The sequence below is a fragment of the Balaenoptera musculus genome, chromosome 3, assembly GCF_009873245.2.
Source record: "Balaenoptera musculus isolate JJ_BM4_2016_0621 chromosome 3, mBalMus1.pri.v3, whole genome shotgun sequence".
Classification (NCBI taxonomy): Eukaryota; Metazoa; Chordata; class Mammalia; order Artiodactyla; family Balaenopteridae; genus Balaenoptera; species Balaenoptera musculus.
In genome coordinates, this window is record NC_045787.1 from 115397968 (window position 1) to 115415494 (window position 17527).

A 17527-nucleotide genomic window follows, 5' to 3' on the forward strand; every position below is an offset into this window, starting at 1 on the left:
CTGCGACTCGCTTCTAACGCATACACTTTTTAAGTTTTGCACCAAGCAGTATGGGGGGAGTCGAGAAAAATCCTTTGTGGGGAATGGGACTCGAACACGTAAACTACGGCTCTCCATTTCCCGCCATAAGCGGGCTACAGGATTAGAGAACAACGACCACCGCTGAGGGCGCGAGCGACGTGCGCGCGCTGAGTAGGGGGAGGGGCAGAAAGGGACCGAGGTGGGTGGGGGCGAGCTCTCGCGAGAGTGGGTTTGTTCTTGGGCTGCAGCCGCTGCTGCCACCTCTTACAGCGCCGTTGCTGCGGGGGATTGTGGGAGCTTCAGCGTCCCGCTCGCTTGGAGAGAGGTACCTCTCCTCTTCCCTCTCCCTCTCCTTAAGGTAGGCGAGAAGCGGGTAAGAATCGGGGTGGGGTGGCCGGGGGCTCTCTGCGTCCGCCGGGAGGAGGCAGCGACGGCGACAGGGACCGCGGGGAGCCGGCGGCGCGCCTTTCTTGCTCGCTCCCGCTCGCCCGCTCTGCCTCCCTCCGCGCTGCGTATGTGAGCCGCCTGATCGGCGGCCGCCATGTTAGGAGCGCAGTGGCGGCGCAACCAGCCTTCTCGTGCGGCGGAGGTGAGCGGCCCCGGAGGGAGACACGCGGCCAGGCAAGGGCCCAGGGTGCGGCGGGAGAGTCGGGGGCGCACAGGGCAGCCGATCGGCCGAGCTTCCTGCGTCCTGGGCTTGCTGTGGGCGGGGGCGGGACGACGAGCCCGTTACACGCGGACTGCAGCGCTGAGGGGAAGGGAGGAGCGCTCGAGGCCTGAGGGACCGGCTTATCACAGGGGGCCTGCCGTTTGGGAAGGATAGTTAAGATAGGGCCAGCCCCAGATATATTCGCGCTTTTTTCCCTTTTGCGCCTGAAAATGTGACCCAAAATGGTGGATTTCGTAGACTCTGAAAAGCCTAGCCGTTTGAGCGGCGTTTTTTTTTCTGGTGTCGCGGCCTTCGCTCCTTTCGCCCATCGTTTCATAGCGCCCCCTAAGACTCCCCTGTCCCCTGCCCACACACAGGCGCGCGCGATTTTAGCCGGACCTCAGAAACAATTCCCCCCCACCCGCCATCGGGTAAAAATGGCCGAAAAATGAAACGTTAACGCTTGTTTCTTGTATTGCGTCGTGGATAAAGCCTTCTTCAGTGCGCTGCGAGGCAGGAGATTTGTTGTTTAGAGAGACACCTCACATTCCTTTTCCTCTTTATTAAAATACTATCAGTCTAGGGTTCTCTAGAGAGGATGGCGTGGTGTGGGGACCTTCCGGTTTCCAGACAAAGGGTTTAGAGTACCCTGGTGTAGTCGGGGCATCGTTGTTCTTTTCGTTGCCGGCGCTGTGCCATGTTCTGTGTTCTACAGGGACTTTTCCCATTTACGGCGGAGCAATATCTCCAGGTGTTTATCCTGCTCTGTGGCCCCATTCTGTGGCATAGGCTTATTGGATCAGTTACAGTTTTCCAGCGAGATATTTCTAGAACAGTTATGGCGATTCCGAAATTCTAGTCTTTCAGGCGCGCTGGAATAGTGTGCGAGTCGATTTCCCAGGTCGTAGTCACGAGATTTTGCATTGATGCTGCGTTCTGCGTGTTGAACAGAGTTTGGTTTAATATTCTTAGATAGTCGACAAAACAGTTTTCTCCCAGGTAAATTTAAACAGCTGTACTCTGCGGGCAAAAATTATATTTTAGGCTATTTTCATACATGTTCAAAATAAAATTTCCTTTTAAAAAACTAAATGGTTCAGTCACCTACGGAGTCTCGACATAATTGTTTCATGTTAGTATTGTTGTGGAAATCAAGAAGGCGGGGAGGACAGATTTTTGTTGCAAAAAACGCTGTGTGACTTTTATACTTAACTAAACTTAAAATTAAACACGATTGAAGTACTACACGAAGGTTCTTCTGGTTGGTTATGTAAATAAGACTTGGAAAAGAGATTGTTAGCCAGAAGCGTTTGTGTTGAAAGTGCCTTAAATTGGCATTTCTTCCTTTTACGTTATATGTTGATAACGTTAGCGTATACTTTACCCAGAGAGGAAGTTTTCACATTATCATCTTTACACATCTCCCTTCTCAGCTTTGTGTAAGTGGAGTTGCTTTTACGTAGCATTTTGAGCTAATTAATTCAGAAGGATTTAACCACCCTTGACCTTAAAACATTGTGTATATTAAAGGAGTCTTCAAACATACTAATTCTACTAATGCTTTTAGTATTAAAACGCCAAGTATTATTACAAGTCAATGAAATTTAAACAAATTTTAACAACTGAAGAATGCAAAGAAAATGTCTTACATAATTTAAGAAATAACAGTTCAAATTCCTAATTTTATAGACGAGAGAATTAAACCCCAAGGAAGTCGTTGTTATGTAGTTAACCAATGGCAGTGATGCCACTGTGTTCTAGAACGCTTGCATTTTGATTGGATACTTGATTCAGGCTCTGCATGTTATAATAAATAGGCTTAAAAATGGAAGAACTATACTTACAGGAAGTTATCCTGTAAATAAGGGAATGATGTGTCAAAGATTGGTGTACATAAATGTTAATGTTGGTTATTAAGCATATTAAAAATCCAGAAGATAAAACATTTGGAGATCTACTAATTGTAGTGTGGCCATCAAGTGGTAATCTATACAGCTATTTAGAAGTGTTTTAAGAGGGGAGTAGTGACGGGGAAATTATAGTGGAATATAGTACTCATTGGGAAGAAAGTGTAATAAAACTCCACTAATACCGAATTTGATGATTTTTTGTTGTTGTTGTTTCAAGGAACATATAAATAAGCATAAAAATAGAGATATACCCAAAATTTTGGCTCTGGATGTTGGCATTGTGGGTCATTTGTATTTCCTTCTTTTTTTTTCTGAAATATCCAGAAGACGTTATACTTACTTTTGTAATGAGGAAAAATGAAACATTTTTTGTAAATGCTAGAACTGCTGAAAAGACTATCTCATGTTTTGTTTTTTTAGGATCTCATGTATTTTTGAGGGGAATTGAGATAGAAATGAGCCAGCTTCTTGAAATCAAGTGCAGAGTGTTCAAAAGTGACAGAAAGAAGTGCTTGTGTAAGATACTCTTGTTATGTATGTACAAACAGAAATCTGAAGACATTCTTATGTAAAATTACTATTAGGACTAATAATTAGATTATGATATGAACTGCAGCCATTAGCTGTTTTTAAATGATCAAAACTAGAGAATTGGGTAATGGTCTGTTAGGTGGTGTTCTTAGCAGATCTTCTAATTAAAAGCCTGTGCTTTGTTTTTATATACCTCTCTTAGTTAGAATCGCATTAAAATTGTACCACACTGTGGCAACAGGTTCTAAGTATACTTGCCTGACTTAAGGTTTGGGATGGACTATACTAAATTCATTGTGGGTGAGGTGGAAGGGTTGTAGACAGTGTAGTTTTGCAATTTTTTATATATGTGGTTATTCCATGGTTAACACTGTCCAGGAAATTGCTTTAATTTAAAATTCCTAGGTATGTAGTGGGTCTTCTCATTGGACCATTAGGATCAAGGGTTGTGACATGCTTGTTAAAAGGTTTATAGGTAGAAAAGCTGTTTAGTGGATAAAGGCAGAGTAGAGAGAAGCCAGTGGATTGAGAGGACTTTGGATATGTAGCCTTTAAAGTACTTTAGCTTTTGACTTACCGCAGATGATATTGACTGTAAGCTTAAATATAAACTGTAATACAGTAGAATTTATATGATAAATGCTGTGCTATCTTTCCTCACCTGAATATAATTTATTACTGTGGCAGGTCTGAATAGATGCAGTACCTTTGATGTGTTGCAGCCTTTGTGTGATTTTCCAGTTGTAGGTCAAGCCTTAATGTCTGTATAAAGGCTCAGGAGTTGCTGAAATTAAAATTTACATGAAGTAGCAATGAAAGCTTATGTACAATTCTTTTTAATTAAAATTTTTTTAACTTAAAATTTTTAATTATTAAAGATTTTAAAACTGTTCCAAAGCTTAAGGCTAATTGATATTAAATACTTGGTTTTTTTCTGGAAACTGTTTTAAATAGCAAATCTCTGCCTTCCTTTTGTAGAATACCAATAGCCTGTGGTTGTTGGTACCTGTCAGAACAGGTTAGTAGGAAAACAAAGAGGGTTCCCGTGGTGGGGGGGGGTGGGATGATAGGTCTTCCCAGCTCTTGCTGTTGGATATGCTGCTGGATAAGAAGAGCTAAGAGGGGGGAAATGCCTGTAGTTGATGTCATAGTTAGCAGTAAATGCAAATATGGAAAGTAATCTGTTGATACTAGAGTCTCAGTAGGATCTTTGATTTGTAGTATCATAGATTGTTAAATAGACAACTTTCTGGTCTTTAAAGGTGATGTGTATGGTGTTTTTTTTTTTCTCTGTGGGAATTTCTAGGATATTAAACATTTCCCTTTGTTATAGTCACTGATAGAAGAGCTTACACCATATGTGAAAGTTTAAAGTCAAGTGTTTGAACACCTGAATCACACAGTAGGTGGGAAAGGAACAGTAATAGCAAAGAAATACAAACCTTTGTACTTAAAATATTCTTGGGACTTCCCTGGCGGTCCAGTGGTTAAGACTTCGCCTTCCAATGCAGGGGGTGCGGCTTCAATCCCTGGTGGGGGAGCTAAGATCCCACGTGCCCCCCCCCCTCCCCCGCCAGGGGCCAAAAAACCAAAACAGAAGCAATATTGTAACAAATTCAATAAAGACTTTAAAAATGGTTCACATCAAAAAGTAAAAAAATCTTTTCTAGCTGTGGAAAGATGTGGAACAACAACAATTTTAATGCTTAGTTATGTTTCCTTGTGTGGGCTGTGATATTCTGGGAAAGCAGAATGGACGAGGGAACTTTACACTTAAGCATGAGGAGACCGAGAAATATCCATAACAGCGTTCTTGGTAATGACAGGAAGTTGGAAACAGTCTAAATGTTCATCATCTGCAAAACAGATAAGTGTACGTGCCATAATGGTATCTATATATTGCAGTGAAAATGTAGATGTAATTCATGTGTAAATCAGTTTTAAAAAGTAAGCAATACATACATTTTAAGCCAATTTGTATAAAATTCAGAAATGCAAAGTTAACACTTTTTAAAAAGATATATGTCTATTAAGTGGTAAGACTTAAGAGACTGCAGAAGGGGAGGAGGAATCACTGGAAATTGGTAGGTAGACGGTATCTAAGGTTTTGTTAACGTTGTTTCTGAACCTTGGTGTTTATATACACTGGTTTGTATAATGTGTGATATAAAGGGGGTGGTGCTGGGCCTTAAGAGAATTACTAGTAAATGGAGAACGGAGAGACACATTCCAGCTAATAATTGTATTTGAGTGTGGACTTCATGTGGTAAGTAGTAGAGAATTGTGTGTGTGTGTTTATTTATTATTTATTTATTGGCTGCTTTGGGTCTTCGTTGCTGTGCGTGGGCTTTTGGGGGCTACTCTTTGTTGCAGTGCCTGGGCTTCTCTCGCCGTGGCTTCTCTTGTTGAGGAGCACGGGCTCTAGGCGCGCAGGCTCAGTGGTTGTCGCCTGCGGGCTTAGTTGCTCCGCGGCGCGAGTAGTATATTTTTGAAGAGAGTAAAATAATGAGTGATATTTTAGGAGGCTTATATTGAAACCTGTGAACCTGGATCCAATACACGGATGCCATCTGGAAGGCAAGAGGACAGAGTATGTCCAGTAAGGTTATGGCAGAGGAGATAGAGAGTTATGGACTGCATTTCTGAAGGATGAGAAGGTAATTTAAAGGTAGATTGGAAATGGAATGAAGAAGGAAGAGGTTTAATTTGTTTACTTTCACTAGAATCCACTTCTCTTCTTCAGTCTTAACTTGTCTAGGTTACTGCCAGTCTTTAAATCTGGTCTTTTAAAGCAGACTTCTGGTTCAGGAACAAAGTTCGGATTTTAAATCTGACTTCAAATAGGGATGAGACATGATAGTATAGTTGATATATGAAATAGTGCAGTGAAAGTGAAAGGTGTTTATGTCTCTCGGCCAGTCCTTTTACTTCTAGTTTCTCATTGGTTGTGAGGATCAGATTGCATAAAGTAGATGATCACTATGGTGCTTACCATGTACCAAGTCTTATGAAATGGGTGTTATTTTTATTCCCATTTTACATACCAGGGAACAAACACAGAGATGTTAAGTAATTTGCCCAAGGTCACACAGCTATTTTGTAGTAGAACTGGGATTCAAATCCAGGCATTTGGGCTCTAAAAATCTCAGTTTATATCAGATCAGAGAGTTGTACAAATGTTTGTGGAAACCAAGAGCAGTAGATCATAAAGTTGTGAGTGGAGGGGGAACATCTTAAGAGTGCAGAATGGTGCCTTGAGAAAAACCACAAATTTTGCTTTGAAGTAGAGAGGAGAGTTAGCCAAGTTAGTGTCTTAGGTCAAATCAAGAGTCAAAATTGCCTGTTAAATGGAATAATTTTCTTTCCTGTAGTATGAATTTACTTCATTAGTTTTCTCTATTGCTTAATCTGAAAATGTTTAATGTCTAGTTGATAAAGTCACTAGGAAAAAAATTTAAACCTAGGAAGAAGAAAAATGTTCCAAGTCTGAATAATAGGAATCCTCTCTGTGGATTACCGTGAAGATTTCTATTTTAGCAGATGAAGGTACTGTGTTAGCCTAAGGACCAGGAAGTGGGCTAGAAGTTGAATCCAGGTCTGTGATTGGATTAACACCAACAGTCTTAAAGCATTTAAAAATAATACTTGTTTTTCAGTCTTCCTGGGCACGACACTTTATATGGTTTTATCTTTATTGTGCGCTGAGGTACATATTGCTTTATACAAAACTGAAATTAATAGAGCTGGATAAGCAACAAGGATATACGGTATAGCACAAGGAATAATAGCTGTTATCTTGTAATAACTTACAGTGGAGTATAATATGCAAAAATACTGAATCACTATGCTGTACACCTGAAACTAATATAGTATTGTAAATCAACTATACTTCAATTAAAAAAAGAATCTGGGACAGTATTTCCTAGGGGGTTTACTATTTAAATTAATTAGTTTTTTTAAAAACTTAAGTCACTTAAAGGCATGCCACACTGAAATGAGATTATGGCACTGAAGAACACAGACTAAAATATAAGTTTTTAAAGTGGCTCAAGCTCAATATATAAAATTGAATAGTTCCTCAGATAACAATCTTTTTAAAAAATCAAACCGTTAAATGAAATACAAGTTGTAAACATATATTGGGAAAACATATAGTGACATAGGCTAATGTGAAAATGAAAATTTACTTAACACTCTAAAATGGAAACTATGTTGATAAGTTATTTATAAAGCCATTATAAATTTAATAAATGAGAAACTTTAAGGAATAATTAACCTAACCCTGTATTTTAATTGGAAATGAGTCAGTTGCTTGCTTTAAAAGTTCTGAGCAGGGTAGTCAATGCTTTAAATTACTAATAGTGAACTATCCCTGCCATCTGTTGGTGAAATGGTTAGGACATTCTTACTGTATTGGTATTGTTGGTTGCTACGTGTATTTGGCATATTTTCACATGAATAAGTTAAATCACAAGGGTGTTTGACCTTGATAGAACTTGGAAAATCTGAAAATTTCTTACAGCTTTTTGTGTTTTTAATTCAGATGGGGAAAATACTGTAAGAAACTATTGTTTTTTAGCTGTTTGTTAAATTTTTATGTGAGATTAAAGGGTTATTATGAATTTTTATATGAGATTAAAGGGTTATTATAAGTGGTTATTTCTTTCCTGAGCATCTCTACAAGCCTTTATGATTATACCATCTTAAAATTAGTTGTTTTTAAGAAGTGATTATTTCACACAATTGTAAACATAGTCAAAGATCCATATGATGGTATTAGATATCTTTAAAACATAGCATTTTTAAATTTAGAAGCTGAAGATTTTTTTCTATAATGTCTTTTAAAGAAGTAAAGTCTGCTTATGGTCATTTCACTTCCTGCTAAATAATCCTCTGAAAGAATGAATATGTAATAGGACTAATAGGTAATCTTTATTTTACAAAGGAAATCGAAATATGGAACAACTATTTGTTTTCTCCATGAACTTTCTGGATGTGTTAAGCTTTCATTTGTTTTCTGAAATATTTTAGTTTTCCATTTTTTTTAATTTTTGAAAAAAATAAATCCAATAAAGAGTATCAGATAGTAGTATTCATGGAATGTGGAGGTTGAATATGATTAACTGAAGCTTATTTCTTAACCATACATACAGATACTTGTTCAGCTGTTGAAGGTGAAGCTAACATCTTTAGTAGCACTTATATCATGAACTAGGTTTAAGTTCCAGGTTAATAATTTAGAATTGTGTATTAAAATGAGCTTTAAATCTGTTCATTGAGAATTTGAATATCAGATTGTAGTTAAATGGCATTTGTAAAGCAAGCCTAATTAGTCATTCTTTTTCTGATGTTTTCTGGTTGGGGGTGGTGTGGAGGTACTTTCTCTTTTGGAAGTGAAAGATTTTGCATTAATGGGCATTTAGAATTTATCGTATAAAGAATTTAAGTGGGTAAATTAGATTTTGATATTACATTCTAGGTTAGTTATCTCGAAGTATTTTCAAGCTTTATTAATCTCTATGAAAAGGCAATTTTATATAATGATGGGAAAAAAATACAGTAAAAGAAGCTAATCTTTTTAAAACATCTTGGTAACTTAGTAAACCTCTCAGTATTGTGCTAACTTTCATAGGCAGTAGGTCTTGCTTAAAGGAGCCTTTTAAAGTGACTTGTTCGTCTTACGTTCACCATTGACCAAAGATCTAAATGAACTTTTTATAAATGTTCTTGCACCAGTGCCGTCTTGTCTGATTTCTCTTAATTTCTTTGTTCTAATAAAAGATTTTAAAAACTTTGTTTCAATCAGAAGTCTGACTTAAGTTCTTTTTCAGTAATGCTACTCTCATTGTGTGGGACTGCATTTTAAGTTGAAACTCTGAGTCACAAAAATATTGTTATTCTTAAGAATTACAAGTTGTCATGGGATTTACATGGTTTGTCTTGCCCTTTTTCTTAGTTTTTCTGACATCCATTTTCTGTTTGTCTTAAGGTTATCACCTTTTACCTTTACTTCTCTTAACCTTTCCTTTTTGCAGATCCACCATTTTCATATATGCTACAAAGAAAAATAATTCTGTAATGCAACGATCATTTATTTCCCTTAAAATATGATCAATTTTAAAAAATTACATATGATCATAATGCCGCAGTATAATTTCCCTAAGGGAAAGAATAGTTCTTTCAAAAGACTGGCTTTTCAAAGTACAGAGCTTTGGCTCTCAAATGAAGGGCAAAGCTGCAATTAATAGTAACCTCGATACTTTAAATTTTTGATTTCGAAAAACCCTCTTAATGGTATTGATTTTTTTCTTTTTTTTAACAAAGTATACATGAAAACTTAGAGGGTCTTACCAATGTTTACACAATATTTCAACCGGCATTCTGTATGGCATTTAAAAGTCATATCAAAGAAACCTTCATCCAATGATGTACACTTAACTCTTGTCTTTATTAATCTTAAGGCCTAAGTAGTTTACATAATGGATCTCATCTAGAACTAGTTTCTTTAGTGTCTTTTCTCAAATTCGTCTTTCTTGGTGTGCAAAAACATCTTCTGTACTTCCAGTCACCTCTGATAGCATTTCTATGTCTTTTTAACTTTGTTACATCTTTTTGTAAAATCTAACTTAAGTCTCGCCTGCAACTTTTTTTTATACTTCTTCTACCACTGTTTTCATCCAGTGTTTCCTTACTTTAATCTGTCATTGGTGGAATTGGTCCCATAATAGACTTGTAACTATTGAATATTGCCTGGTTTTTGCATTAATAAAGTTTAATATTTTAAACTAACAGTACTTAGGGTTATGGGTGATGAAATGTATTAAAGTTAACTGAGCAATGCCTTCTAGTAGAATTATGTAGCAAACAATTTAAGACTTATCAACCTCTGTATGTAATTGTGATTATAAAATTGTTTCATCAAGGACATTTATTGTGTATATCATTTAACTGATACTTTATGAGCTCACACAAATGCTTTCCAAATTCTTATGTAACAATTTCTGAGGTAAAATAACAATTTAAGAAAGAAAATGAAAATAATTTCATTATTTTCACGTCTTGGAGGAAACACATCTTGGAGGATCGCATTCAGAATTTAAATTTTCCAGGTGATTGGGCTATTCTTGTGAAAGAATCTGTGTTTATAGAAATCTGTGTAAGCAAGATCTCATTTTCATTTTCACCTGTTTTGAGCTCTAGGGGTGCTGTGGCCTTGAGCATTAAGTGAATGTCGATGGCTGCTACCTTGGGGAGTTTCACTTCTTTAAATCACCTATACTTCCTGTACCTGGGTTTTTTCTTGGGAGGTCTCCTATTTCTGTACTGCGCATATTTAGTTCTCCTTACCTTTTAAGATTAGAGATGAAATAAGCAACTGCCTGATATAGGATGGACAGTAAGAAGGCAGTTAATTATTTGGCTTAAATTTGTGCAGAAATCCTTAAACTGTAGGAAGTCCCTTATTTTTCTTCACATCTGTCTTTACCTCAATTGGATTTTGCTGCATAAAGGTCTCAGCTATTGTGTTTGATCTTAGATCTTATACTAGGTACTTGACACCTAAGCTTCGTTTACTTGTGGTTTTTTACTTGGTTCTTTCTGATAGTGTTAATAGGTCTCATTTTCTAAAACAGAATACAACTGATTCATCTTTGACTTGCTGACCTTGATTTTTTGTTTTTAGTCTTCTGGAACTTAAGCATCATACTATAGGGTGTATTTTTATTCTTCTAAAAGAAGAGACCCATCTATATTTTTATTGAAATTTTGATGTATCCAGACATCTAACCCTTCAATTGAAATGTTTTTAAATTCAGTATGAAATTCCCTTTAATAGTTAAACTTTATCATGAAAGACTACTTTTTAAATATCTATATGCAGGCTCTGCATACATCTGAAATCTGTTTAAGTTATGTAATTCTTTGTAAGTTTGAGATCTTAAATGTTTTTTTTTTTAATCAACATGATGCATAAGTTTTTTTTCTAAAAAAACGGCATCTACTTAAAGGGATTTATGACTAAAATTGCTTATTTTTCTACAGAGTTGTCTGCTGGTTCTCAGCTTGAAGAAGATTCTACAGTCCTTATTGATCCTTTTTCTTGGCGTTACCATTTTTTGAAGCAAAGTTAACCTAGTTTTCTAGTTTGAGCTTTCTTTTTGGCCATCTTCTAAAAAAATTTTTTTTAATCTATAAACTAGACAAGAGATAGTTCTACAATGTCCAAGTCATTCCAGCAGTCATCTCTCGGTAGGGACTCGCAGGGTCATGGGCGTGACCTGTCTGCAGCAGGAATAGGCCTTCTTGCTGCTGCTACCCAGTCTTTAAGTATGCCAGCATCTCTTGGAAGGATGAACCAGGGTACTGCACGCCTTGCTAGTTTAATGAATCTTGGAATGAGTTCTTCATTGAATCAACAAGGAGCTCATAGTGCACTGTCTTCTGCTAGTACTTCTTCCCATAATTTGCAGTCTATATTTAACATTGGAAGTAGAGGTCCACTCCCTTTGTCTTCTCAACACCGTGGAGATGCAGACCAGGCCAGTAACATTTTGGCCAGCTTTGGTCTGTCTGCTAGAGACTTAGATGAACTGAGTCGTTATCCAGAGGACAAGATTACTCCTGAGAACTTGCCCCAAATCCTTCTACAGCTTAAAAGAAGGAGAACTGAAGAAGGCCCTACATTGAGTTATGGTAGAGATGGCAGATCTGCTACACGGGAGCCACCATACAGAGTACCTAGGGACGATTGGGAAGAAAAGAGGCACTTTAGAAGAGATAGTTTTGATGATCGTGGTCCTAGTCTCAACCCAGTGCTTGATTATGACCATGGAAGTCGTTCTCAAGAATCTGGTTATTATGACAGAATGGATTATGAAGATGACAGATTAAGAGATGGAGAAAGGTGTAGGGATGATTCTTTTTTTGGTGAGACCTCGCATAACTATCATAAATTTGACAGTGAGTATGAGAGAATGGGACGTGGTCCTGGCCCCTTACAAGAGAGATCTCTCTTTGAGAAAAAGAGGGGCGCTCCTCCAAGTAGCAATATTGAAGACTTCCATGGACTCTTACCGAAGGGTTATCCCCATCTGTGCTCTATATGTGATTTGCCAGTTCATTCTAATAAGGTGAGTTAATGCAACAGATACTTCTAATTTCTTTTACGTTGTAGTGCCTATTCTGTATTTACCTATATCTTTTACTCTAATTCTGTAGTCTGGTGACATTGAGTTGATCAAGAATTTTTATACTTTTGAGAACACTTACTTTATTTCGAAGGTAATTGTTTTTGAGCATTTTAAACCAGGGCTTTACATTAATACAATCTGCCTAGATTACTTCTGGCCACAAAGCTGTCATCCACTGGGATTATCTTGTTGGTTTTTGGCATCAATATGTTCTTCTTAATCGTATATTTAAGCAGGTTTTTTGTCTGCTTTGTTGAATTGTTTTAAGTATTTTTTTTTTTTTTTTGCAGTCAATGTGCTCTGCCATTCAGGATGCTAGATAATCAGCTCTCCATCTGTCTTAATTACTGATTCGTATGTAGTAAAGATGTATTCTTGAACAATTCTCTTTTTTTCCTTATCTGTGGCTACAGGGAAAGAGTTAATGTAGAGCCCTGGTGTTTGTTTCAGTATATTTCATATTTTAGATTAGTTCATTCTTCCTTTTTTAATTTCCCTTTAACACAAACTCTCATGCTGTAACTGAAATTTTTTCATCATTTTTTTTCTCCTTTTCCACAACTTTCTTAAACATACTTCAAAACTCACTTTTTATTATCCCATATTGCATCTATCCCTTTAGAGACTTGGGAAAATCAACTACTGCAGTATCCTGCTCTGTGTTCCTCATAAGCATGTTCTTTTTCTGACTTAGGCTTAGACTTCTGGTATAGTCATTTGAGGAAAAAAAAAATCTAATTCTCCTTTGCTTTAATTATCACATCTGGCAAAATGGGAACTTTTTCAAAATGTCCTTTTAAATATATTGTCCTTTCTCTTTCAACGTTTTCAATGCTAATCATTCGCACTGTTTTTTTTCCCCCCCAAAATACAGTGCAGTTGACTTAAAGTCAACATTATAGCACTCCACTAGCTTGATCTGTAATCTGACCATCCATTTTTCCTGATGTGCTGTACTTAACTGGAACATGTTGCTGCCATGAAACTGATTTGATGGTTACTGTCACAGGGTTTTTTCTTCACAGTAACATTTGGAAGGGTCATTTTCTTTTCATATCTATCCCTTTTAAATGCATTTTTAATTGAGTTGATGTTTGAGCAAAGTATATCATATAGGTCATTAGAGATTTTGTTTTTAATCTTTTTAAAAGTATTACCAATCAATCCCTTTTCTGTGTTTGGATCTCAATATTTTTGTCTCAGATAACTAAAAGAAGAGACTTCTTATATTATTTGAATTTACAGAGTATTTTGAAAAATATCTTTAAGAATAATTCCTAGCTAAATATATGTATGTATTCCTATAATACAAAAATCTTTTGAATTAATGCATCAATAATTTAAGTATACAAGGAATATTTTAATCTTTAATCCATGTCAAAATAAATTCAAATGCTAAATTTACGTTCATAGATTAATTTTCATTTAAGACAGAACCACAGACTCATAGAAGTTAGGGAATTATATTTAGTAGGTGTTTTCCTTTTTCAAATTAGTTGGATACACTAAGTATGTCATGGAATTTAGTTTTTGTTCAGTACCAAACTTCAAGTTTTAGGTCTGGTATGAATTGATTCAAAGAAAAGGTCCATTAAGCTCCTCTGGTGACTCAAAATATTTTCTGTTACTTCTTGCCTGTTCGCAGAAATGGCAATATGAGAAATATTCTCAGAAAGGTTTTCTAAACTCCAAGGAAGATAGCTAGGTACAGTGTCTCAAATGAAAGTGATTGTAAGGGACTTAAAATCTTTGCTACTGGAGTCATCATAAATCAAAAGCTGTTGTTGGAAGTCTCCTTTTCCTGACTTTGAGCGGTAATTTAACCTTGCTGCTTACACATGGGAAAACAATTCAGTAAAGGAACACAAAAGAAAACCAAGAAGGACTTTAATCAGAAAAAAGTTTCTATTTTTATATATGATTATACTTTTCTCTCCAAATGTTGCTACCTTCTAGTTCCTTAACAGTTATATTACTAAATAATGATAGTAACAGACCTAAATTGACAAAAGAATATTTTTGAATATTTGAAACTTTGAATTCAAGAGTAAGAAGACACCTTACCTAGTGCAAGAGGTACTTTTAACCTGTAAAAATGCATGTACCCTAGCTAGTTTGGGTATTTTATCACAAATTTAGAAACAGTTAAGAATTACTTTAGAGGCCCTTTGTTTGATTTACAAAATTTATGGTATTTGTAAATTGTACCAATTTTAAGAAGTTTTAGCACCTGGATTCTCTTAATGTATTTTAGTTTCCTTAACATGGCTAATGTTTTCTGGATATCTTCTTTATGGAAAAAATAAATACTCACTTTTATTAGGGATCTTTTTAATTTATAGCTGATGTAGAATCAATGAGTTTAGAGAAAGTAGATAATGAAAATTTTTTTAACATTTAATCCTGCTCTCTGGTATTGCTGCATAACTTGGAAAATCTGTTCTTTTCACTTAGTGGTAACGTTAAATAGCCTACATGATCAAAACTTCTTCTTACTATGAAGTAAGAAACTTTTAGGTGCAAAACATCTAATTTGTCATCATTATTTTTGATATTTTAAGTAACTTTCAGTGATGGTGTTGCTTTTATTTCTTTCTAGGTCATTGTAGAACATCAAGTTGCTCTTCTACACAGCCTCAAACTTGCCTCAAAATTCCTTTCATTTAAAGAAAACTGGCCACTACAGCCCTTTCACTGTCTTGTCACTTGAGTTCATATTTTCCTTTCAGCATTCTAGAAGCCCTTAAGTTATTCTTTATTCTGCCATTCCACATGTGCTTCTCCAAATTATCTTTTCTTTATATAATTTAGGTATCTCAGTGACATCAAGGTGAATGTAGTTTTTCCTGCAGAACTTCTGAATTCAAAAAGTGAATCCTTTTTCTTTATTAATCTGATGTGAGAGTTACCTCCATGTAGAATCCAAGGATATAGGTTTTTTAAAAAACCCTTTTGGCTTTTAATCCTCACCTTAGACCAAACAGTAAAAGATCAGGTATGGTAGTGTAGATTAGTAATGGGTGGGTTTGGGAGGTATATAACTGATTCTTTGATCTTGGCTTTCCTTCTAGTACTTGGTAAGACCAGCCATACTTTCACAAGTTTGAACCTTTAAAGATCATGGGGGATTGGATATAAATAACTTCTGGTCAACTAGATATCCTTTCCATCTCCTATTAATTAGAAGCATGCCTAATAGGGTAACTTTTGCTCCTCTCCCAACACACTACTTCTCAAGGGTATTTTAAATCTGAATATTTTTCGTTAAGAAAATTCTAAGTTAATGTATTTGTTTAATCCCGCTTCTGAATTTTGTGAACTTTACCTATGGCGCCTCTTGGTTACAGCCATTTTTAAAGTGGCCTCCAACAAGTCAGTGGTCTGTTGCTTTGCAAGTAGAAATGTTTTATATCCCAAATATCTGGTTGTAGAGCCAGCTGGAGAGATCTCTTCCAGTTCCTTACTTATTAGCCATTATTTTAAAAAGACAATCCAGCTTTGAGAGATAGTTCCCTAAGTTCTTAGAAGTACCATTCTGTTTGAATGTGTTCCATTTTACCTCTTTCACAGTTTTAATTTTTAGTAGGGCATAGAAATGTGTGTAAACTCTCAAAATGTAAGTTAGTTTTTAAAAATTAGATCCCATTTATAAAATAACTTTTTCTAAAGTTTCAGAATGGTGTCTCTTGTAATTTGGTTCCTTATTTTAGTTCAGCTCTAAGTGAGACTCCCTTTTTAAAACATTGCCTGACCATGTTTTATATTCCAAATATAATGTATTAGGTAGTGTGGGTGTTGGAAAAGTTGCCTGATTTTGTGGGGATTTGTGAAACAATAATACTTGTAAAGCGGGAAGTGTAAAACAAGATAGCTTTCTTTATAAGCAATGTAATAATAGTTGCTTTTTTTCTTTTTAATGAAAAATTTTTTTATTATTAGCACTTCCTATGTGCCTGGCAATGTTCCGATAAACAGGTTACCTTTATTAATTCATTCCTTTTCACAAAATTCTAGGAGAATATTGAATCACAGTGAATTTAAATAACTTATACGAAGGATTCACATTTAGTAAGTGGCACCTTGGGAATTGAATGTAGGCAGTCTGGCTGCAAAGCCTACTTTTCCTAACTCTTTCTTATGTTAATCATTTACATGTGGATTTTTAACTAAAGAAAGGAAAGTTTATTTGCATAAAATAGGAAAAAAAATAATCCCTTCAAATTTAAAATAATCACACAGGAGCAAATACTGGAGAAATAAAATGTTTTCGTCCCTAAAATTTAGAAATGGACACTCCTAAAATTTGCTTCTCTGTTTTTGGGAAATATAATGGGAGCTTAGTTTTTTGATAAATGGGAGCATTTTCTAGAAAAGTCACTCCTGTTGAATCAACTTAGCTTTTTATGGCTTTAGTACACTTGCAACATACCTCAAAGGCTGGATGAAATTAAAGATACTGTTTTTAACTAATTATTCACATTTATAGTATATATTTTCTAAAGTGATATAAGCATGGATATTTTATCATATTTAGAGTTCTATAAAAGCAATTCTAATGATACGTAAATAAAAATTCAGTTTTGTCCACAGAAATTAATATGCCTACTGATCTCAAGGTCAGTTACTACTCTTGATCTTATTAACTCTATATCTTTTCCCTGTCAGGTCTGTTAGTATATTAACCAAGTTACCCAGTTTTTCCAAGAATGTGCATGGCGTATTTGAGGGCAGGATCAAGCTACAAGGATTCAGAGAAATGGTTTTAAATTAATTCAGTGTGATTAGTGAATGGGCAGGTGTTTATTCTGCTTATGATACTACATATAGATTAACATTCTAGAGTTTGAATGGTTCAAATGAAAATACCTTAGTTTTATTTTTGTTAATTCTACTAATTTACTTTGCTACAGGAGTGGAGTCAACATATCAATGGAGCAAGTCACAGTCGTCGATGCCAGCTTCTTCTTGAAATGTAGGAGTTTGAAATACCTTTAAAGCATCCTTATCGTGAATCAGAAACACCCATTGATTGCTTTGGGGAGTTCACCGTTTACTTGTAATATCCACATTGTTTTTACTGCATAGTTGATACTGTCCAGGCAATGCCAATTACAAACAAAATGTTTAGATCTGGAATTGTATATGGGATGTTAGATGCAGTGGTAGTGGTACTTTGTTATTTAATATTTGTAGGGTTAATAAATGTTGGTTCTTTTTATACAAAT

At 35.9% G+C, this 17527-nt stretch overlaps 1 protein-coding gene across 7 annotated transcripts in view; it reads left to right on the forward strand.

The window, feature by feature from the left end:
* Positions 1-220: 220 nt before the first annotated feature.
* MATR3 (matrin 3) overlaps positions 221-17527 on the forward strand; it is a 30032-nt gene continuing 12725 nt past the window's right edge. Inside the window, exons 1-3 of one of the 7 annotated variants that reach the window (XM_036846343.1) lie at positions 221-379; positions 11155-12242; positions 17213-17274. In XM_036846343.1, coding sequence (XP_036702238.1) covers positions 11331-12242; positions 17213-17274 — 974 coding nt within the window. In that variant the 5' untranslated portion in view covers positions 221-379; positions 11155-11330. Of the gene's footprint in view, positions 380-479; positions 643-11154; positions 12243-17212; positions 17275-17527 lie in introns of those variants that run through there. The other 6 variants (XM_036846338.1, XM_036846341.1, XM_036846339.1 and 3 more) reach the window with 6 other exon arrangements.